The sequence below is a fragment of the Papaver somniferum genome, chromosome 11 (assembly GCF_003573695.1).
Source record: "Papaver somniferum cultivar HN1 chromosome 11, ASM357369v1, whole genome shotgun sequence".
NCBI classification, from domain to species: Eukaryota; Viridiplantae; Streptophyta; class Magnoliopsida; order Ranunculales; family Papaveraceae; genus Papaver; species Papaver somniferum.
Genome location: NC_039368.1, coordinates 52356962 through 52382600, shown reverse-complemented (window position 1 = coordinate 52382600; position 25639 = coordinate 52356962). Strand labels below are relative to the sequence as shown.

Sequence of the window (25639 nt, the reverse complement as noted above, 5' to 3'; positions counted from 1 at the left end):
AGGACTCGACAAGATATGGCGAAACTATCATGTTATTTGTAACACCTGAGCTCTGTGCTTTTATGAATAGACTCTATAGATGTTTCCATCTAGTCAGATTGGTTCCTCAACTCCTAAAACCAAAATGCTTCCATCCACTTAGATTGGTTAGTGCCCTCCTTAATAAGCATAAATTTTCTAGGCTCTGGAGTTTAAGCTAACAAAAAGTTTCTTCCCCACCCCCAAACTTAAATTTAACTTTGTCCTCAATGTTCTAAAGATGAAATTAAAAGCATGAACAAGGAGAAATTGATACCACTGGAGGGAAAGAAATAAAGAAGGATATTACCGAATCACATGAGTGCGGGAGCCTCCCAGTAAATGCTAAATTTATAGTCATTAGATAGACATCAAGTACCTCTAAAAGAATTGTCACCTTCCAAAGTCGTATACCAACAGTCGAAACAATTGTGGGTCCATAAGACCAAACAGAGCTAACACAAGCATGAGACAACTGCACTGGATTAGAAAAATGAACAGAAGGAGTACGTCCTCATCTAAGGTTTCTGTCAAGACAACTGGGTTCGCATGATTGAGCTTCAAATGTGTCTCTTGATAACTAGAATCATCCGCAAAATGGGTCTCTAATACCTGGGTTACCTCCTGGACAGTATCAGGAGGATCGGGTTGCGGAGTCTGAACAAACTCTAGTAATATTTCAGACGTACAAGACTCGAGTCCCAAGTTAGGGACTTCGATTAGAGATATTCGACAATCGCCAGAATCGTCTTTACCCCCAAAATTAGGGTGAACAATCTCCTCGAATGGACCAAAGTCTATGGTATGGACTCTAGGGTCCATAAAGTCGGCACAATAACTAGATTCTTTTGGGTATTGTTCATCTAAATGAACAATATCCTCGTATAATGGATTATTAAAGAACATCTCTAGCATAGGCTCATCAGCTAAGGTGTTTGTCAAGTCTACCTCCTCCGAAGCACTGGGGGGTTCATCAAACAATGGATTATCAAGCATATTGCAGGCTAACAGATCAGGTACTAGAGTGCTAATCATGTTCACCATTTCTAAATCATCTATCTCAGAAGACTTAATGACATTGAAGACATTTAGCTCAGTAGTCATATTACCAAAAGATATGTTCATAAGTCCGGTTCTACAATTGATAATATCATTAGATGTGGCTAAGAATAGGCGACCTAAAATCACCGGGATGTGAGCACTTGGGTCCTGAACTGGTTGGGTGTCTAGAACAACAAAATCCACTGGATAGATAAATTTATCAACCTCAATCAGAACATCCTCTATGACACCACGAGGGACTTTGACAGACCTATCAGCTAGTGTCATGTTGGTCGGTTTCAGCTTACCAAGACCTAGCTGGTTGTATACATAATATGGGAGTAAGTTAACACTAGCTCCTAAGTCAAGTAATGCCTTATCGACCATGTGATTACCAATTGCACAAGATATGGTAGGGCATCCAGGGTCCTTGTACTTAGGGAGTTTTTGGTTCATAAGAATTGAACTTACTTGACCAGCTAAAAAGGCTTTCTTATGGACATTAAGCTTACGCTTCCGTGTACAAAGATCCTTAAGGAACTTGGAATAAGCCGGTAGTTGCCTAATTGCCTCTAGTAACGGAAGCTTTATGGTAACTTTATTAAAAACCTCCATTATGTCATTGAAGTTGGATTCATTTTTCGTTGGTACTAGCAACCGTGGGAATGGGGCTATGGGAACGAAGTGAGGCTCAACAGGACCCTCATTGGTCTCTTTAGAGACTCTATGAATCTCTTCATTCTCTGGCTCAGCAGGGTGAACTACAACATGTTCACTATCAGGCATGGCAACCTTGTTGTCAACTTTCTTTCCACTCCTAAGGGTTGTAATAGCATTCACATGATCATAAGATCTTCCTCCTATTTCATGAACTCCTTTAGGATTAGGTTGTGTTTGACTAGGAAACTTTCCATCTTCTCTCTCACTTATAAACTTAGCTATTTGTCCTACTTGAAGTTTTAATTCGGCAAGACTTTGGGAATTATCCTTCAATTCTTGCCTAGTTTCTTGTTGAAAGCTCATGTGGTTCTTTGATAGCATTATGAGATTTTCCTCTAAGGCAGAGATCTTTTTCTCGGAAGTGTTCTGAAACTGAGTATGACCTGAAGACTTCTGAAAACCAAATCCTGGGGGAGGCTGAAAATTACTAGATTGGCCTTGATTCTGACCCTTAAACCAAGAAAAATTAGGATGGTTTCTCCAACTAGGATTGTAGGTCTCTGAGTATGGGTCAATCTTCTGACGGTTCTCAAACCTAGCATTGTTATAGACAGCATGAGCATTCTCTTCACTAACCTGACCTTCCCAAAATGAATTATCGGGCTCTATTCCACAACTAGATACTTGAGAGGCTTTATTAGGTTCAACAAGGGACCTATTTTTAGACTGACCCATTTCCAAAGATTCTAACCTTCTAGACAAAGCAGCAAACTTAGCATCAGACGCAAAACTCGTATCTACCACATCGGTGCTACTTCTATTGACCAAGAGTCTTTTAGGGGGTTCAACACAAGATTCCCACTGTTTTTCAGCGATAAGTTCTAAGAAGGTAAAAGCATCATCAACACTTTTACTAGTGAACTCACCAGCGCACATAGACTCAACCATGGCTTTGGTCGAATAGTCTAAACCATCATAAATAATTTGCACGAGTTTCATCTTATCAAATCCATGGTGAGGACACTGAGATAGGAGATCATTGAATCTCTCTAAAAATCTATAAAGAGACTCTCCCTCTTGTTGCACACTAGCACTAATTGTCTGCCTAACAGCTACAGTTTTATGCTTAAGGTAGAATTTCATATAGAAAGCAGCAATAAGTTCCTGCCATGTTTCAATGGATTCAGATGGTAGGTTGTTAAGCCAGGTCTTGGCTTTATCTCTCAAGGGAAAGGGAAACATCTTAAGTTTCAAGACTTCATCAGTAAGGTCTCTTATTCTAATTGTCCCACAAATTTCCTGAAAGTCCCTAATGTGGAAATAAGGGTTCTCATCATCTTTTCCTAAGAATATAGGGATTATCTGGAGAATACTAGGTTTTATCTCGAAATTAGCCGTAGTGGCTGGCAATTTAATGCACGAAGCTCGGTTGGTCCTAGTTGGGAACATGTAATCTTTCAAAGTTGCCATCTCTAGCACAACATAAGTACTAGTGGTACTTTCCTCACGAAGAGACATATTCTCAAAACTGAAGTTTCCAAAAACAGGGCTTTCAAAAGAACAATCTTCGAGCTCCCTGCTTATATCAGAAGAACTACTAGGTTTTTCGCTAATCAATCGACCTAGAGTATCTCTTTTCCAAGCCCTATTAACAAAATCGGGCATACACTAAGAAAAATCAAAAAGAAATAAAAATCCTAACAGGAAGGTTCTAGCAATTACACAGCAGGCTGACTCGACTTTACCACAACAAACCTAGAGATTTCTAGCAAACAACAAGCATGATGGCTCACTTAGATTGTTTCTAGACTAGCTTCTATATCTCGAAAGGGAATTCGTTACAATTTAAGCAAACCCCTCTGGAATCAATCCAAGTCAAAGTAAGTTGAATCGAGGCGAGGGAAGCTTAGTGGAGCTTTGATACCCAAGGCCTCACCGCAGTACAAGGCAGCGCAGTCACGCATTCAACTCACAAAAACCGTCATGAACTTCGAAGTATGCTAAAAGAATAACCAATATCCTTCGAAAATTTTTCCTAACAAGCTCGATACCCTATAGGTCTCTTTCTAATCAGATTTTAAAGCTTGGGTTCACGTTAGGTTTTGTTCTCCTAAAGCGGGCAAGAAGGGAGCGGTGATGAAATCCGAACCTTTATCTTGTTTAGGCCAGGCCTTGCCCTTTACTAGGAAAATAAAGACAGTCTGGTTCTTCCTCAAACAATTAGCACCTTAAGGAGTACAGTAACTCGCTTGCAGGGGATTCGCGAGTGTTTCGATTGGACTTACCTCCCGTACCAGACGGGGGATGAACCGTTGTTGTCGACTCGGGCCACGACTCTTATGCCGTGTGCGAACCCGAGGGGCCGAGGTGATATTGTAGTCACCGTCCTTCTCTACACACAATTTTTAATATATATATATTTTTAATTTGACCCTTCCGTAGGGTTTTAAAAAAATAAAGTCCAAGTCCAATTTAAAGTTCAAAAAGAAAAAAAAAATTACAGTTTTCCTCACACACTCTAAAAAATTAAAAACTAAATCCTAAAATTGTCCTCTTTTCTTCTCTTTTCTTCTCTTTTCGCTTTTCGCTTTAAGCTTTTTCCTCTCCAAGTCCTTAGTTTTCACTTCGAACCTGCAAAATAAAGATAAAAAGAAACGTAAAAAGGAACAAACAATTTAAAATAAAAATAAAATAATAAACCTAAAAAAAATTTCTACCTAAGCACAGGTCCGCGTCGGCGGCGCCAAAAATTTGATGTATTTTCAAAAGTTGTTGTGGATAGTGGTAAGAACTGGGGTTCTTTTCGAACTTGTGAAGGAGATAATTATTTTTAGATTTAAATAAATTTTATAAGTGAAGCAAAATAGCAAAGTGATTCGAATATTTTTGGAGAAACTGGGGCTAAGGATTCCACTTTTCTACCAATTTAAAATGATATTTCTAATATTATTATGCAAATTTTTCCTTTTAAATAGTTTTAATTATTGCAAAAATGGATTTTATAAAAGAATAAATGTAAGTTAAAAGCATGGAATATCAAAAACTCTAAGTCAAGCATATACCATCAATTAAAATGACAACTATTTAATAAAAATCCTTGGAAAAACTCTTTCTTCAAGGCAAATAATTAAATATAATAAATTGCATAAATAATTAAATTAGAAATTACCCATTTTTCATTGGTCGAATAGTTTCCTCCGTTGCCCCAGAGGATGGGTTTAGCTCATCATTGTGTAAACTTGCTCAAAACTGATATTCATTGCTCAAAAGATGTTTACAAGGATGAAATGGAGAAAAATGATAAAATCGGGTGTTTGCAACGTTTATAACTGTTGCAAACACCGTTACAAAGAACGATATCCCTAAAGTGTAGTAGTATTTAGAACACTACGACCCACAGATGACAGTCGTTGTCACTGTTGATAAACGACTGTCTTGGTTAGTGTGTTCTTGGCGTTCTTCCCTTCCATAAGCAGTAGTAACTTTCTTCTCTGGAAGTTTTTCTATCGATTCCCTTGAACTCTGTGTTGCTCTATTATATCCCCTCTCACTTTCCAACCTTTCTAGTAGACCCAAGGAGCATATTTATACTCAAAAACACGTTGAAATCCATCGCTATAACTCCAAATAATCCTTCATTACTCGGACAGTGAAGAGAATATTTTCTTACCATTTTTGGAATTTCACACGTAAACTTCATTGTAACACGCTCCAATTCAGCTTATACACGCCTCAGAATTCGTCTAACGCTAGCAGAACTTCTCCATGCACAGCAGAAACATATTTTTGCTCGTGTTACAGTCCACGTACTCTGTTTTGGGCTTGTGAATCACACCGAGAATTCCATCCAAAGTTAATCGATCTTGTCACTCATACTGTGTTTCTTAACCTATATCACATCTCTCTACCAAATTTTAGACATTGAATCGACCCATAACCCCTTCATTTTCTCAATTGAAATTCTTCCAGAACTGTTTAAGTATTTCCCGCCAAAATTCAGAATTTGAATTCTTGAAGATGACTGCCCCCTAACCGTCTGTGGAGTGTAACTAGCAGGTGTCCAACTCAGGTGCCCCTTATAAATTGAGGTGCCCCTTATCCAAAACAGAGAGTCCGAATAACAAATGTCCTCCGGGATGCTCCGCATAATTTTTCGAGCCGATTTTTCCAAAATTATTTATTTCCAAAAAAATACCTACAAACACATAAAACACCATAATAAGGACGAAAACGAGTACTATCAAAAGAGACAGTGAGGACAATTCAGACACAAAAATGTGTCTACCAGCAATCCTCCGGGATTTTTCTTTCTTGTTTTCTGTTATTTGTGCATCTTCTCTGTTTAATTGTGACCCAAAACCCTATCAACAGATCGACTTGTCTTTGGAGAAGATATTCTTTCCATTAGAAGAAATTCTTGCCTATTGTCAAAACTAAATCCCGAGAATCTTTCCATTTATCCTCAACGCGGCTTCTCTGACTTTCCCAAACTCTTAGAGATTCTCCAACGGAATGTATGTGAAGATAAATGTCTAAGTCCACATAGGATAGATATTCATTTGCCATAAAAATCTTCTCCAACCCAACTTTTTAAATCAATGTGAAGATGACATGGCTTAATTTTTGTTAGACATTGTCAAGGTGAATGTCAAGTTTTAGACATTCACCTTGACAATGTCAAGCTATCCTAGTAAGCTTTTGCTTCCTAAAATTAATTCCAATATATTAAATATTCTTATTTAGGTGTAATAAAATCTAAAATTTTCTAAAAATAAAAAATGCATTTAATTCATAAAAAATCACCAACAACACCATTGGAGATGAAATGTTTCTTCCCCCTAAATTTAAGAAAAAATTGGAATGAGGATGTCTTGTTTGGGTTATCACCTGGAAACACACACAACCACCATTGGAGAAGCTCTTATAAAGTTGATATACATGAAACTAGGCCGAATATCCTCCCCTATTGTTCACGTAACTCCCATAATTAATCCACAGAAAACCCGATAAAAATGCATCCCCATGTTTCTTTCAAACTTGAGTTATCTTCCTATTTCTTCGATTCCAATACAGCTAGCAACCCTGTTTTGATGTATACGATTCATGCCATTCCATATCCAAAAGAAATCCCATGAAAATCTCGTTCAAATCTCTCCCTGAAATTCATGCAGCTGACTGGTTCTTCTCCCGCCATTTTCAGATTTGAACTTAAGAAGAAAGGCCTCCCTTAACCAAAGTAGGGGTGCACATAGCTATGGGGTGTAAATAGCACATCTAGGGTACAAATAGCAGTGAGGTGCCCCTTAGTAATTGAAATGTCCCTTATCCAAACTGAGAGTCCGAATAGTAGGTGTCCTCCGGGTGCCTTTATCTACTTTTTGAGCGAATTTCTCCAAAAACGTTTATTGCCCAAAAATACCTACAAACACATAAAACAACATAATAAATACGAAATTGAGCACTAAAAAAACACATAATTGAGAAAAAAAATAGACACATAAATGCGTCTATCAGGTGACCACCTTGGAAGATATTGTTGGATGACCGAAACAGCGCACGTTGATGAAAACTTCACACTTCCGGGTGACCGTAGTGGCTGTATGGTGACAATAACGGTGGAGGTTCGGATTATTACAAATGGTATCAGAGCGGATGACTGGTCACCTATTGAGGATAAGAGATTACACTGGATTGTTTGGGTTACGTACTAGCCTCATGAGTGGCACGGGACGTCATCAATTTGGATTTGAATATATTCTGGAGAGGAGGAAGGCTCAATTTAAGGTGGGAGTATTGTAATACCCCGCTCTGCAGGTAGGGTTCTCCAAATAAAAAAAATTAGGTAATGGTTTTTCATTTTATTTTCAGAACAATTGGATCCACAGTTTGCAAAAAAAACTTTGCAGTTAATCCAAAGATGTGTGACTTTCTGGGATCTCCTGATGGATGACCGCAACGATACCCTTTAAAAATACCACATTATCGGATAACCTCAGTGGCCAAGCATCGATAAAGGTGCATGTCATTATATGATAAATAATTAGATACATGAGAACTGAGAGTATTTTAAAGAGCCATTTTTTAAATAAACAAAAGAGAAACTTTAGGTTTTTGTATCACTTTGAGTTTGGGTTGTAAGTTTGACTTTGGATTGTTTGACCATGAGTTAAACATATAACTGTTATGAAATTCAATCATTTAAGTATCATTGTTCAATCCGTAGAAACCCAACTGGTCTAACGTTGACGTGCAAGAACCAATATAAGAAACTTATGACAACCAAGTAGGTTGCAGGAGGTAAGAACCAATTTAAAATGATGGAATTGTCATTTTATGCAAACCATGAAATAAACTATCTAAAAAACATCTATTTCACACTTTTATTTTTGTAATATCCTCTGGCATTCAACTATGATCCATCATTCCCTAAAAAGGACACGTCATTCCTCATTTTTTCGGGTGTTATTTATGCAGATGGAAGAGCGTCACGGGACTAGGCCCACCGGCCGGTCGGCCGTGGCCGGTCCAACGCCTCTTCAATTCCTTATTTTATCATTATTGCTTCTCTCATCTCATGAAACTCCCTCGTTTGAGAAAACTTTTGGCTTCCATATTTCTCCAATATTGCTCAAATCTCCAAAAAAGCCAAAAACTCAAATGGCCACACGACCGTCCGGGCTTCTCACGACAAATATTAAAATATAGTTATTTTAACATTCTTAAAATATTGGTGATAAAAGTCTTACTTGCTCAATCAATCAAAAAATAAGAGTTTCAGTCAAGATCAAACTCTTTTGAAAATCCAAAATATTGCTCAAATGAACAACAAAATACCTAAAATTCTCAGGAATGCAGTGTGAGGGTCATGGTGGCCCGTGTACCGTCATGAACGGACATGTCCGGTCGGTCCCACGTCTCTTCATTATTATTTAATAATAATTCATATTTTCACAATTCTCCAATAATTAATCCTCATTCAGGGAAATTCCTATGCACGCTCAGACGACCATCCACCACCAATGGACGGCTCTCGTGCCTATTGATTGATCGATATTTATCCACCCACATTGGAAAACTCTCCATATACAGGATCCAGAGTTTTCCAAAATTAGGGTTTTGATTTACGATAATTCCATGAAGTCGATAACTTTTATGTATTGATCCAGCAATCAATATCTTAGCTTATATTTAGTGTTCGGTCCTGCTACCAACATTTTTGCTCGACCGAGCAACATGGTTTGAACAGACGACCATTCAATATTTACACCGAATCCAATACTCTGATTCCTACTTTGTCATTCGACCATTCATGACATATTAGATCAGGAATGAGAACGCTAGATAACTCATAACTTAATAAGGTATGATTTCCAGTCAAATGCTCGACGTATCAGAACAGTTCTACGTTCGAGCAATCTCATCGGACGCGCATCAATCCTAATTATCAAAACATTATTCCACCTCAACTGGTAAAATGATATATCACAATTCATCAAGACTCAACGTATGTCCATCATTCTGTCTCAGCAGACACCTTATGCTCAATCCAAGAGTTTTAGAGCATATATACCACATTCGTTCATTATGATTGACTCATCAAGGCTAAGACTCATGTATAGTCAAGTCAACAATTGACCAATTAAATACATGTATTCCTTGCAGACTCCACATTCATGAGACATCAATCATGTCACATGGGGGGATATTCACTAGGGTTTTGGTATGGAGGCCTACGGCACGTATGTACACCCACAATGAGAAATGTGAGTAAGTCGTGCAAGCAGTTGAAGGAGTTAGCAAAGTAGTGGATGGACAATTAACCAATTCTCCCACACACGTGGAACTGGTTTAACCACGATTTTCCACTTTCCCACTCTTTCACTCCAACAACCGTTACAAAACATAGCTGTGCAGTGCATGTTTTTGCAAAAGGTTTAACCAATTTTCTTGATTGAGGGACTGATTGCTCATCTCTCCATTTTTCCTCAAAAACCAGCAAATCGTTTTCATCCATCAACAGTATCTATGAGGAATCACAAAGTCTAATATGAAGATAAATTTATGAGTTTTATCTATCTATTTCCTGAAGAGATTACTAAAACCTCGATAACAGAAAGCGAAAAATCAGGTTAGACGAACTATCAAGGTAAGATAGTCAAACCTGGGTTCACGAATCCCTAAGTGAAATCTTTAAGTCGTAAACATAATTATATTTCTTGGAAGAAACCTAGGTTCATAGAGGAAAACTCTATCAAACAAAAAAGACACATAAGTTTGACGGATTGAATTTCCCAGTTGATTGAGCCTCTCTATTTATAAACTTTCAAGACTAGGGTTGCTTAGAATTCAAATTAAGATAACTTGAAATTCAAGCAAACACTTGTTTGTTAAGATGAAACTCTTGTTAGGAGTTCATGTAACCATGTGAGAAGTTTTTCTTGAAATTACATAAAAGATTATACATTATGGTCTGGAATACTGGTACAATGTATAATGAAAGTTCATGGAGAGTGTGCCTTAAGAATTAATAAGCAATATAGTGTTCATTTAAACACTTAAGACTTGATTTGTGATGCGCACATACAAGGTGTTTTAGTGATCAAAGATGTCTTAGAGTTGTTCATGAGAGTTGTAGCAATCCTGAACGTATTTATTAAATAGTTCATGAGCATATTCTAATTCATACTGAGTAGGTATGCGAGGGTACGCGTACCTATGAACCAGTTCGGAATTCAGATGGCTAAGGTACGCGTACTGGGTATCTGTACCCTAAGGTTATTCACAAAATCAAGCTCTTTAGGTACCTGTAATGGGCATGCGTACCTCTTATTCACGAATGCGGAACACCATGGTACGCGTATTGGGTAAGCAGACCTACCTATGTTCCGGAACTTCATATATCCATGGTACGCGTACTAGGTATGCGTATCTACCCTGAGTCCAGATTCCATTAGTTCTGAAAACTCTCTTTTTGATATTTGAAATATTCCCAATTGACATAGATATAAATAACATTGCTTCGGAAATTTTTAAATGATCCACAAAAATAGTTCTTGAATAATAAACTGTTTTGAACTAAGATTTCTACGGATAGATAATCATCCATTGCTTGAATCATATTTCAAGATGTTTAATACGACAAGCTTGACTGGAAACTTCTTCTTTGTAATATTAAATCTACTAGAAGTTACACGACATATTTTCATACAGATAGAATAGTAGTACTTGCGGGTAAATAAAATGGTTTGGTCTTCAGATACCTCTTTGTTGATGAAGTTCCAATATGTCTTCGTTTGATCTTCAGTATTCAATTTTCGAGGGTTATTCAGTGATGTATGATACTTAACTACCGAACTTTAATCTTAGTCTGAGACTTGACTTAAGTGGACTAGAAATAAAAATATAGTGTTGTGCAACTAGCATTGACAACAAGCTTAAGATAGAAAAACTTACGAGTTCGACCAAGCAGTGCTCTAATAAATTTCCCTTTGAGGACTTCTGCTCAATACGATTGTCTTTCCTCTTTCCACTTTGATCTTTCTTTGAGATGCTACAAGGAGGATCATTAGTAAGATATGATTTGAAGCAAAAGATATCTGGCACCTTAATATCTCTTTTTATTTTATAGACGATATTTTTGTATGATTTTCTAATTTTAAGGATTTTCATATGACAGATTTCAGTTCTCTCATCAAAAGCTATTACAGGCTTTTTTAGAACCAGTTTCTGATTAATTTTCTTATTGACATAATCTTTCTTTTTTCATTTCTTTTGGATATTTTCCACAGGTGATAAACCTTCATGTGAGTCATAGTTGTTCCGACATGAGTGTGGAGGAATCTTTTTCGGAAGAGATTATCAACTCTTTCACCAAGATCTTCAGAGTTAACATGTTTCGTTTGGGATTTGGATACTTTTTTTACTGCAGAATGATCTTTCAGAACTTTACGACAAGATTCTTATTTTAAAACTTTCACAAGATATTTTTTAAGTATCACTAGTTTCTTATCGAATGACTGAAAGTTATGTTCCTTATGATCTGCCCTTACAGATCAATTCGCGGTTCCCTTTACATTAGATTTTGGACGGTCAATAATAGTAGTAGATAGAGGAATTCAAAAAAAAAAAAAAATTCTGACTATATGATTCTAGCAGGTTGTAAACCTTTACCAAGAGAATCATGATCTGTTTCAGATCTAACAAAACTAGGCTCAATATCACAATATGACAAATTCGTGCAAGAAATTTTTGCTTTTTCAAAAGAATAAGTTATAACAGATACATTAGTCAATATCTTATTTTGAAACGCTTGTTCTTGAGTGAGAGCTTTATAAAGAACTTCTACTTTAACTGAGAGACACTTATTCTCTTCGGCTGGATTATTTAGTTGCATGTCCTTTTATCTGATTACCTGTCTAAGAGTATTATTTTTCACTTTTAATTTTTTAACCTCGGTGGACTGAAAACTAATAGGCTTTAAGGATTTGGCCAACTTTCTTTCATCATCTCTTTCGATATCAGAATTGGGCATCGAATATTTTCTTTTAGATATCTTATCTCGAGAGTGAGATATAGATGCAACAACATACCCAACATTTATACTCCAGTAATCTTGTGATACATTAACATGATCACTCTCAAGTTCTTCCATAACCATTTTTAAATTCAAGTTTTATAGGTTCGATCGCACCAAACCCAGATTGTTAGATCTTTTCTTGTTTGCCCGCTCTAATACCAATTGAAATAACGGGGGTACCAAGTACACCACAACCTTTTCGATATACAACATATTCTAGATCCACCTTGTATAATCTCCTTTAAGAAAAAATCAATAAAAGATTATTTTAACAAGGTGTCCACTTGGAACAGGGCTAGTCCGGAATGAACTAACAAAGGGATCAGACGAAGTGACAATTAATGTACAAGTGTATTTACGTTAGTTATAAATACAAGCTAAATAATATGGAAATAAAGTAAATAACACGACAAGATTTTGTCAACGAGGAAATCTCAAATACAGAAAAACCCCAACACCTCGTGTAGTTTTGAATACTCTCATAATTAAGCCGTTATACAAGTACTACTACCAAATTAATATTGTTGAGACCAAGTGAACTAACTTAAAGTTATCTAATTCCTTCATTATTCCTGCGCCTACTACCAATCTGGTCAATGCACGTGAATCCTAGGATAGATTCTACTATCTTAAGTTGATTCATCTTCTATGAAGACTTCTAGCACCCAACTCCTTTGGATCGTATTCCAAAACAATAAAGGAACAATCTATATTCGGTAATCGTTTTAAATATCAAGAAATAAATTAGAGATATGTGTTGAGTTTTACAAAGGGTATTCTTTAAAATCATAAGCTCCTTTGTATCGTTTTAGATCAACCAAAATCTAGATTATCGAGATAATAAAATCTTAGTTCACAAGATATTAGATTCAGATCCTGAAGAGAACCACCATATGATAGATCTTCGATCTGCGCAATAAGTTATGGAAGTCTATCAAAGATCAACTAACTTGTTGGATCCCAGCCAATCAAGTGTACACGAAGTATAATCACAGAGATCAGAAACCAGTCATAAATCTTCTTGTCTTCGATCTTCATTGTACCTGCACCAGTAACTTGATTCCTTCATGATGAATTACGTATATAACAGAGTCTGTTAAATATGGATAATTACAAGCCTATCTTCAGATCTAAAAAAAAAATCTGAACTTTGTCGATCCTTGATCCAGTTCGAGTAACCTTATATCAGAAAAGAATGATCACAGAATAAACAACTAGGTGCATTCGAGGTTCAAATACCGTTACTCAATCAAATCAATAATCGAAAACCAAAATAACAATATTATTCTAGTTTCTACCAATCGTTACTTCTTGATCCCAGAGAAGTCTTTAAAAAACTAACGTAAGAGATTTCGACTAATTAGGTTACTTTTCTCTCCAAGTAAGTATTAAGAATAATACTACTAGTCGGCTATCACACTGACTACAAAATGAAGTGTGTGTCTCGCGATAAGTTTGTAAAAAAAGCAAAATTCACTATTTATAGACCAAGTTAGTTTGGACACCAAGGAATTCCCATAACTGAAAACATCAATATATGCAATAAATACCAATATTTGGTTTTGTTTAATTCCAGCTAATATCTAACTAATATACTGAATTCTCTCATGGATGAAACTTAATATTAGCTAGCATACAAGTATACTTTACTAATATATTCTCCAGAGATATGCCTTACTTACTGGGATCTCACCCTGAGTACAAGGAATATATTTGAACAATAAATTGTACAGGCACGAAGCAAAGTTAGCATCGACGCCAGTACTATTGCTAGTCATTATATTTTAAACTCACCGTTTTGACATTTCAGTTGACTGGGTCATGAACCAGACAAGGTATGTGACCTCTAACCCGGATTCATCTTATTCCCTTTTATTAGTGGCTACAATTGATAAAGAATGTCATAACTAGGATCCACACATTATTACAAGAAGAAAACATCAAAGGAGATGGAATTTCAAGTAATATTACTCAAGACACGAAATGAAAAGGAGAGGGTACCAAGTACACCACCAACTTTCTGTATAAACATAATTTAATACTCCAATTGCAAGTAGACCTGATTAAAAATCCTTGACAATATGTATATAGAGTTTATATCACTATCTCTTCATAATCAGGAAGCCAAGACAATAAAGCCCGCAAACCTGATTATGCAGACGAGTACTTGGACGTTCTCAAAAGTCAATATCCAATATCAATCTAGTCGTATCCAAATAATTGAATCTGAAGTCTTTCAAGTATGAAACTTGTTATCTGTATTTCAAGATACGAATTCTACAAGAACGAATCTCACAATTGATCATAATTAATATGAACTTATCTACTAAGATTGATTACGTACTACTTGTGTTATTCCTATTATAAAGATAAAACAATATAATGCGGAAAAGGAAAAACACAAGACACCAGAAGTTTTGTTAACGAGAAAAACTGCAACTGCAGTAAAAACCTAGGACCTTGTCCAAATTTGAACACAGGATTATTAAGCCGCTACAGACACTAGCCTGACTACCAACATTCAAGGATAATTTACAAGTAAATTCCTCGATAATTTATTGTTTGTTAAATTGTCCAGAGTAACACGATCCAACGTTGTACTCTTTTCTGAAAAGGCGGGGGTCTAACAAGCACACCCAATATTTCCCTTAGCAATCTGTATGGAAAAACTCCAATATACTGTCGAGATAATCAACTAAACAGACAGACTCAATCTCAAGAAAAGTATATCCAAGAGTTGTATATCAATTTCTTAATTCAATCTGTAATCAAATAAATAGGAATTTGCGAGCCGATTGAATATAAGAGAAATAACTTGAACGGTACCAAAGACCAATGTTCAAGTGTCAATCAATTACAATCAGCAACCAAAGGTTGGATTCACCAATTGATCGATTCAATGCACAACCTGTGATATTTCAATTATATAACAAAATATAATGCAGAAAAGAAATAACACATACAATAGAAGTTTTGTTAACGAGGAAACCGCAAATGCAGAAAAACCTCGGGACCTAGTCCAGATTTGAACACCACACTGTATTAAGTCGCTACAAACACTAGCCTACTACCAAGATAACTTCGGTCTGGAATGTATTTGATCCCTAATCAATCTCACACTGATCAAGGTACGTTTGCGCTCCTTACGTCTCTGAATCCCAGCAGGAATCTACGCACTTGATTCCCTTAGATGATCTCACCTATAACTAAGAATTTCTACGACACAAAGTCGAAGACTTGATAAACAAATCTGTATCACACAGAAAAGTCTATTGTATAGAAAAATCTATCTCCCACAGATAAACCTTTGAGTTTTGTTCTGTGTTTTGATAAATCAAGGTTGTAACGACGCTAAAATTTTCTAGGGCTTTGAGCCTAAAACCCACTTTTCTAGAAATTTATAGTGAGCGTGTAAGATTCTAGCATCGGATGCTTATAGCAGTGGGAGTGCCATGAACCAAGTGTAGGTTTTCATAACTAAATGATCTTCCCCTTAGTGAAATTAATGTTGTCTAATTAGTAGGTGTTATGGGAATTGAAGCATGTAACACATGTGAAGGACATGAGCAGCTAGGGAAGTTCAGATATTTTTCTCTGTAACTTAAAATGGAAAGCACCTCCTTTTTCTTTTAAGTTCCACTGAAATTTTCTCCCCTCTTCTTCTGCAAAAGAAATTTTATTTTCTTTTAAAAGTGAAATTCAAGCATAACCTACCATCCGTTTCCAGCTGAATTTGTATTCTGCAAAGGTAGGGGTTCTTTTGTTCTCAATTTTGTTGTTGTTCATGTTTACAGATTTAAATTTTCTAATCTTGCACCACACTTGCATAATTATTTATTTTCACTTAAATCAATGGTTTGAACATTTGGGTGTTTTCGTAATGTTGGTTTGATAGATTTTTGCTCATAATTTTCCTGCCAATTATACATGCATTCAATAATTTTTGCACCACAATAAGCTTTGGTTTAAAATCTTTTGTTTACTCCTTGCACGTCTAGTTCTGGAAAATTCTCAATGTCATAAATGGTTTTGTTGAGATTTAAAATGCTATGCAGCTATTTGAGCTTTGTTTTCCATCCTAAATTAAGCCTTGCACTGAATTTCCAAATTAGCCACGACTTGCTTGCAAAAATGGCCCAATGAGATAGTATTTGAAAACTTAATTTACTGATAGCTAAAAATTAATTGAAATTATTTTGTAAATCTTCCTTATTTTATTCTTCTCTCTACCCAAAACTAAATTATCCCAAGCGATGTAACTTTTTATTTTGTTTGCAATACCAACTCGATTCCATGCTGTCTTTGTTACAACAACTCAATTTTAAATGTATGCTTACGTTATAGACTAAACACATTGCTACTGTTAATTAACTTACGATTAGAGATAAATGGTTTTCCTCATTGTTGGCCATGAAGTCTATTCTACCTGATTTGTCTTACAAATCCAAGCCCACCTTATTGCACTTAAAATTTGGTTTTCAATCTTATATTAATTTTTCCCCTTTTATTTCAGCACTTCCACATTTATCATGGTTTGGGTTGAACATTTGCTTTAATTATAGAATACCTTGTTGGGTGCTTTCCGTCCTCCTAACCGATGCCACGTTTTCATTTTATGGATCATAAAACTTGTTTCTGTAAACTCCGTGTTCTTCTCTAAGAAGAAGCCAATCCAATGATTTTTCTTAGCTGATTCTTTATGCTCAAAGTTGGCGAAATGTTAACTAAATGAATTAAATGTATAGCCTCATCATTCTAAACTCTTATACATATTTCTGCTTCTGCCTTGAATTTCTGTTTATGCTCAGTCTGTGCCTTGGAACTATTGTATGAAGTGACTCATTGTTTGCAGTTGATTGGAATATTTTCATTTTTGAATTTTGTACTTGTGTATTGTGAGTGTTTTCTTTTTGTGAACAAGCCAAAATAGGAAACTGGATGAATCTACTATAGGAATGTCAGGCCCACTGGCGCCCCCCACTTACGAGTGGCAACCCGGAAGATCGTTAGCTGTAACGGTATCTGGTAACCAGAACTACCCTGACATCAGCGTTGGCCAAAGAATAGTAGATCACCCTAAGTTGATTTATAGCTCTTTATCTTGTTATGAATTTCAAATGTGTAAGGCCTTTCATTTGGAACTATTTTAGTTGCTGCTCTTGTCCGTTCATTTAATGTTACGCAAGAATTTACGTTCCTTCGCCGTTATAACTCCTACTGGGTTGTAGGCTCATCCCGTTTTGGTTTTGTTTTCCCACAGAGTACGAGAGGAGCTTGCAGCAGTAAGCCGGGCAGAGCTTACGGCAGGCTTTCGCGCATCAAAAGTTAGTAGTTTTGTTGTTGATAATATGTATATCACGGGATGGATCCAGGGTAGTCTTATGTTTCCTATGAACCATGCTTTTCTTATATTTTGTTGTACATAAAAATGTGGGATCTTGGCTTGATGTATAGCTTTAAATATCGGTGTTTGACTCATTTTTTATCGTGTCTTGTTGTATATACAAAAAATGCTAAGGTCTGATTTTTGGGATTTGCAGTAGACTGCACAGTGAAATTGGGTCTCAATTTGCATTTTACTACCTGTTTAGACTTCGGGTCATGTACTCTCTGAATCTTGAATTTCTAGATGAACATTTATGATGTTTTATTTATGAAAAATTGCAAATGTCATGTCACACCAAAGGTATATGAGTTTTTATTTTTTGTCATTTAATTTGTATGGCGACTGATATTACTAGGAAATTATAAGGATTCTGTTTGTTTAGTCCGAGTTAAGACAAGTAAATGTTAGAACTGATATTTTACTGGTTGTGTTGGATCCAGTAACAGCCATATGTATATTCTTCCTCCACTTGGTTAGCAAAACCTTCCTATACATATTATCCTCTTGAATTTACACTCCATGCGTTTCTCAATTTTTATTGTATTTGGTTAAACTTAAACTGTCCAAGAGTAGTAGATGTCATTTTGATTCTTTGAGTTAAGTTAATAATTATAAGGTTTAATCTAGCTAGTGTTTATGGAAATGTATACTCTGTTTGTCTTCATCGCAACTTCTTTTAGATTCAATCATTTATGCAAATGATAAAGGCTTATCGTCATTTTGTTAGTACCAGAAGCTTAACTAAAATAGTAAATTTCTTTTATCATTTGAGCCAAATCTGTGTAAATTTTCTTTGTGAGTATAAGTAAATATATTTCTAAAAACTCTCAACTTATTTCCGGATTCTCATTTTAAGCCGTAAACTTTCTAAGCCTTAGATTTTGTATTTGACTTTGGAACTCTTCCCTTTACCTGTGGTGATTTAGTCTCTTTGAGTTAGTGTACTTTTGGCAATGCCAGACGTTTTTTTTTTATAAGTCTGTAATTTTAATCATATATATTTTTTATATGTGAAACTTTATATTTTTTTCAGTGGCATACCGGGGTTTAACCCTGTTGGGTGGGTTGAAATCCGACTCATTCACAGGGAGAATTCACTGGTCTGTCACAGTTGGTATCAGAGCAAAGGTTCCGATTTATCGGAACATTGTTTGGTTTACGTTTTTACTAAAATGATTGATTTTCCAAAGACTTGTTCGTATTTTCATACTCTGAATGCGTTATCTTCTCATTTTACACCACTAAATTGTGATTCGTGTATATGGACTAAATTTGGAAATATTTTCAATTGTAGTACTGGTTAGTTATGAAACTCCAGTAGTTTGTTATGATATGGGTTAATCAAAGCATCTTTGTGTTGAGTGTTCTCATCTGAACTAACAGATTGTTGGTTGAAAGAGTCATTTGATTTTGTCGTTTTGTCTTGGGGTATTGGGGAAAGCCAGAAACCGTGATATACATATTAATGCGCTTGTTACTAATGAACATTACTAACATTTTCTAACTCTTGTAAATTTCTTTGTATTGTGAAGATGCCTCCGAGGGTCCTTAAGCTAAAAGGTGTTGCTGCAGCGAGAAATGATAAAGCCAAAAATCTTGTTGTTGCAAAAATGATGAAAGCAAGTTGTGAGCAATTTGCAGAATCCGTGCGAACTATGGATGGTGTTATTGGGAACCAGAACCAGTCACGGCCTAATAATGTTATGGACTTGAAAGAATTCCAGAAAGTGGTTGGTGAGAGAGTGTTCCATGGTAGTGAAGAACCCGTAGAAGATGAAAAGTGGTTAAAGGGTATAAAAAAGGAGTTTGACGCACATTTAGTGGCTGAGGAAGATAGAGTACGCTTTTCTACATATATGTTTCAAGGTAATGCAGATGATTGGTGGGAATCCGAAAAGAGAATGGGAGACGAAACAAGTATGTCATGGGCGCAGTTCGAAAAGTTGTTTCTTGACAAATATTTCCCCCCCACTATCCGATCCCTGAAGTGTGCTGAGTTTGCCACCTTGAAGCACGGGACCATGACGGTTGCTCAGTTAGACAAGAAATTTAATGAACTCCAACGTTATGGAAAACATCTTGTCGAGACCCCAGAATTGAAGGCTCACACACTAGAAGATGCATTGAAGCCAGGAATCCGCGCTCAAGTTGTTCCTCTACAACACCCAACTTATAAGAAGGTTTTGGGAGCCGCATTAGCTATTGAAGCTAACTGGATAAAAGTATAGAAGGAAAGGGAAGAAAGTGAGCCGAGTAAGATGAAGAATAACAACGATTTATCTCCTCAACGAAAACGTCCTCGTTTTGATCCTTCTCGTTCTGGGAATACCACCAACAAAAGCAAAGGAAAGGGTTGTTTTCATGTGGAGATGATCATCTTATTAAAGATTGTCCCGTTACACCACCATCGATGCCACCGAACGTGAATCAACCTCAAAAGCCGACTGGACAGAAAACTAACTTTTATGCGAGACAGCCTTACCAACCAAGTACCAATGCGCACCCTTCCAACCAAGACAACCAAATGTCAAGGGAAAGCTAATCATGTTGCAGAGGTTAGGGAGGAAGCAGGAAATGTCGTAATCGAGGGTAACTTCCTGATTTATTGTTCTCGTATTAAATCCTTATTCAATGTCGGTTTTACTCGTTCATTCACATGGTCATATCATTTAACTTAGCCGTATTCATAGATTTGAACTTGATTCTTTCGGTTTTGTATTATTCTCAGATCTTGTTGCATCTCTAATGGCCCGGTAAATTAATTAACTTGATGAAGCCTTCGTTCATGTCAGTTCTACAAATGAATTTGTCATTGTATTTGAAAGAAAATCTTGTTCACGTTACACAACCTTATTCAAAACTAACTTCAGTTTTACACCATCTATTTTGTAATGAAAGTAGAATGCTTACATTATTTTTACTGATTTTTGAAGTACTGTTTAAATGTTTAAAGGTTTGAACATTTTCTTATGTACCACATGATCTCTAAATTTCAAATTATGGCTACTGTTTTAGAAAATTTAAAATTTCTTAAAGTTCGCCAACCTATTTTACATTTTGTTTGTTTTTGACGTTGTTGCACTACCAACTGTCTCTGGTTTCCATCAATACAGTATACAAACATTTTAACATTTCTTTAATACGTATTTAACTAGTGAGTGAGCGCTTTTATACTTCCTTGATTTCAATTAATTGTTGCATGTGTTAAACTAGATACAAGTACTATTTTCCAACCCCAATAGTGGTTGATTGATGCTCTTCTGTTTAATTTTGAATTTGAGGACCAAATTATTTTTTTAGTGGGTAATGATGTAAATTTTTTTAGGGATTTGAGCCGAACACCCATTTTTCTAGAAATTTATAGTGAGCGTGTGCGATTCTAGCATCGGATGCTTATAGCAGTGGGAGTGCCCTGAACCAAGTGTAGGTTTTCATAACTAAATGATCTTCCCCTTAGTGAAATTAATGTTGTCTAATTAGTAGGTGTTATGGGAATTGAAGCATGTAACACGTATGGAGGACATGAGTAGTTATGGCAGTTCAGATATTTTTCTCTGTAACTTATAATGGAAAGCACCTCCTTTTTCTTTTAAGTTCCACTGAAATTTTCTCCCCTCTTCTTCTGCAAAAGAAATTTTATTTTCTTTTAAAAGTGAAGTTCAAGCATAACCCACCATCCGTTTCCGGCTGAATTTGTATTCTGCAAAGGTAGGGGTTCTTTTATTCTCAATTTTGTTGTTGTTCATGTTTATAGATTTCAATTTTCCGATCTTGCACCACACTTGCATAATTATTTATTTTCACTTAAATCAATGGTTTGAACATTTGAGTGTTTTCGTAATCGTGGTTTGATAGATTTTTTTCTCATAATTTTCCTGCCAATTATACATACATTCAATGATTTTTGCACCACAATAAGCTTTGGTTTAAAACCTTTTGTTTACTCCTTGCACGTCTAGTTCTGGAAATTTCTCAATGTCATAAATGGTTTTGTTGAGATTTAAAATGCTATGCAGCTATTTGAGCTTTGTTTTCCATCCTAAATTAAGCCTTGCACTGAATTTCCAAACTAGCCACGACTTGCTTGCAAAAATGACCCAATGAGACAATTTTTGAAAACTTAATTTACTGATAGCTAAAAATGAATTTAAATTATGTTGTAAATCTTCCTTATTTTATTCTTCTCTCTACCCAAAACTTAATTATCCCAAACGATGTTGCTTTTTATTTTGTTTGCAATACCAACTCGATTCCCCGTTGTCTTTGTTACAACAGCTCAAAATGTATGCTTACCTTATGGACTAAACACATTGCTACTGTTAATTGACTTACGATTAGAGATAAATGGTTTTTCTCATTATTGGCCATGAAGTCTATTCTACCTGATTTGTTTTACAAATCCAAGCCCACTTTGTTGCACTTAAAATTTGGTTTTCAATTTTATATTAATTTTTCCCCTTTATTTCAGCACTTCTACATTTATCTTGGTTTGGGTTGAACATTTGCTTTAATTTTAGAATACCTTGTTGGGTGCTTTTCGTCCTCCTAAACGATGCCACGTTTTCATTTTATGGATCATAAGACTTGTTTGTGTAAACTCCGTGTTCTTTTGAAACTCTAAGAAGAAGCCAATCCAATCCTTACCTGATTCTTTATGCTCAAAGTTGGCGAAATGTTAACTAAATGAATTAAATTTATAGCGTCATCATTCTAAACTCTTATGCATATTTCTGCTCCTTGTATTTCTGTTTCTGCTCAGTCTGTGCCTTGGTAATATTCTATGAATTGACTCATTGTTTGCAGTTGACTGGAAAATTTTCATTTATGAATTTTGTACTTGTGTATGGTGAGTGTTTTCTTCTTGTGAACAAGACAAAATAGGAAACTGGATGACTCTACTATAGGAATGTCAAGCCCACTGGGCCCCCCACTTATGAGTGGCAACCCGGAAGATCGTTAGCTGTAACGATGGATGGTAACCAGAACTACCCTGAAATCGCCGCTGGCCAAAGACTAGTAGAGTAACCTAAGTTGAGTTATAGCTCTTTATCTTGTTATGAATTTCAATTGTGTAAGGCTTTTCATTTGGAACTATTTTAGCTGCTGATCTTGTCCATTCATTTAATGTTACGCAAAAATTTACATTCCTTCACCGTTATAACTCCTACTGGGCTGTGGGCTCACCCCGTTTTGGTTTTGTTTTCCCACGGAGTACGAGAGGAACTTGCAGTAGTAAACGGGGCAGAGCTTACGACAGGCTTTCGTGCATCAAAAGTTAGTAGTTCTGTTGTTCATAATATGTATATCACGGGGATGGATCCAGGGTAGTCTTATGTTTCCTATGAACCATGCTTTTCTTATATTTTGTTGTACATAAAAATGTGGGGACCTTGGCTTGATGTATAGCTTTAAATATCGGTGTTTGACTCATGTTTTATCGTGTCTTGTTGTATATACAAAAAGAATGCTAAGGTCTGATTTTTGGGATTTGTAGTAGACTGCACAGTGAACTTGGGTCTCAATTTTCATTTTACTACCTGTTTAGACTTCGGGTCATGTACTCTCTAAATATTGAATGGCTAGATGAACAGTTATTATGTTTTATTTATGAAAAATTGCAAATGTCATGTCACACCAAAGGTATATGAGTTTATATTTTTTTTTTCATTTAATTTGTATGGTGACTGATATTACTAGGAAATTATAAGGATTTCGTTTGTTTAGTCTGAGTTAAGACAAATAAATGTTTGAACTGATATTTCACTGGTTGTGTTGGATCCAGTAATAGGCATATGTATATTTTTCCTCTACTTGGTTAGCAAAACCTTCCTATACATATTTTCCTCTTGAATTTACATTCCATACGTTTCTCAATTTTTGATGTATTTGGTTTAACTTAACTGTACAAGAGTAGTAGATGTCATTTTGATTCTTTGAGTTAAATTAATAATTATAAGGTTTAATCCAGCTAATGTTTATGGAAATGCATACTCTGTTTATCTTCATCGCAACTTCTTTTAGATTCAATTATTTATGCAAATGATAAAGGCTTATCGTCATTTTGTTAGTACCAGAAGCTTAACTAAAATTGTAAATTTCTTTTTTCCTTTGAAACAAATCTGTGTAAATTTTCTTTGCGAGTATAAGTAAATATATTTCCAAAAACTCTCAACTTATTTCTGGATTCTCATTTTAAGCCATAAACTGTCTAAGCCTTAGATTTGTATTTGACTTTGGAACTCTTCCCTTTACCTGCAGTGATTTAGACTCTTTGAGTTAGTGTATTTTTGGCAATGCCAGATGTTTTCTTTTTTTTTATAAGTCTGTAACTTTGATCATATATTTTATTTATATGTGAAACTTTATATTTTTCAGTGGCATACCGGGGTTTAACCCTGTTGAATGGGTTGAAATCCGACTCATTCACAGGGAGAATTCACTGGTCCGTCACAGTTGGTATCAGAGCAAAGGTTCCGATTTACAGGGACTGTGTTTGGTTTACGTTTTCACTAAAATGATTGATTTCCCAAAAATTTGTTCGTATTTTCATACTCTGGATCCTTTGTGTAAAAATGTGTTATCTTCTCATTTTACACCACTGAATTGTGATTCGTGTATATGGACTGAATTTGAAAATATTTTCAATTGTAGTACTGGTTAGTTATGAGACTCCAATAGTTTGTTATGATACGAGTTAATCAAATCATCATTGTGTTGAGTGTTCTCATCTGAACTAACAGATTGTTGGTTGAAAGAGTCATTTGATTTTGTCTTTTTGTCTTGGGGTATTGGGGAAAGCCAAAAACCGTGATATACATATTAATGCGCTTGTTAGTAATGAACATTACTAACATTTTCTAACTCTTATAAATGTATTTGTATTGCGAAGATGCCTTCGAGGGTCCTTAAGCTAAAAGGTGTTGCTGCAGCGAGAAATGGTAAAGCCAAATCTTGTTGTTGCAAAAATGATGAAAGCAAGTTGTGAGCAATTTGCAGAATCCGTACGAACTATGGCTAGTGTTATTGGGAACCAGAACCAGTCACGGCCTAATAATGTTATGGACTTGAAAGAATTCCGGAAAGTGGTTGGTGAGAGAGTGTTCCATGGTAATGAAGAAACCGTAGAAGTTGTAAAGTGGTTAAAGTGTATAAAAAGGAGTTTGACGCATATTTAGTGGCTGAGGAAGATAGAGTACGCTTTGCTACATATATGTTTCAAGGTAATGCAGATGATTGGTGGGAATCCAAAAACAGAATTGGAGACGAAACAAGTACGTCATGGGCGCAGTTCGAAAAGTTGTTTCTTGACAAGTATTTTCCCCCCACTATCCGATCCCTGAAGTGTGCTGAGTTTGCTACCTTGAAGCAGGGGACCATGACGGTTACTCAGTTAAATAAGAAATTTAATGAACTCCAACGTTATGGAAAACATATTGTCGAGACCCCGGAATTGAAGGCTCGTAAACTAGAAGATGCATTGAAGCCAGGAATCCGCGCCCAAGTTTTTCCTCTACAACACCCAACTTATAAGAAGGTTTTGGGAGCCGCATTATCTACTGAAGCTAACTGGATAAAAGTACAGAAGGAAAGGGAAGAAAATGAGCCGAGTAAGAAGAAGAATAACAATGATTTATCTCCTCAACGAAAACGTCCTCGTTTTGATCCTTCTCGTTCTGGGAATACCACCAACAAAAGCAAAGGAAAGGGTTGTTTTTTACGTGGAGATGATCATCTTGTTAAAGATTGTCCCGTTCCACCACCACCTATTCCACAGAACGTGAATCAACCTCAACAGTCGACTGAACAGAAAATGAACTTTTATGCGAGACAGCCTTACCAACCACGTACCAATGCGCCACCCTTCCAACCAAGACAACCAAATGTCCAGGGAAAGATAAATCATGTTGCAGAGGTTAAGGAGGGAGCAGGAAATGCCATAATCGAGGGTAACTTCCTGA

General features: G+C 36.0%; 1 protein-coding gene across 1 annotated transcript; it reads left to right on the top strand.

The window, feature by feature from the left end:
* The first annotated feature begins 17328 nt into the window (after window positions 1-17328).
* On the top strand, window positions 17329-20467 carry LOC113320773. Its single transcript, XM_026568670.1, has 3 exons — window positions 17329-17416; window positions 17556-17619; window positions 19214-20467. The coding sequence occupies exon 3, from the start codon at window positions 19214-19216 to the stop codon at window positions 19907-19909; it is 696 nt and encodes a 231-aa protein (XP_026424455.1). The 5' UTR covers window positions 17329-17416; window positions 17556-17619; the 3' UTR covers window positions 19910-20467.
* Window positions 20468-25639: the final 5172 nt, after the last annotated feature.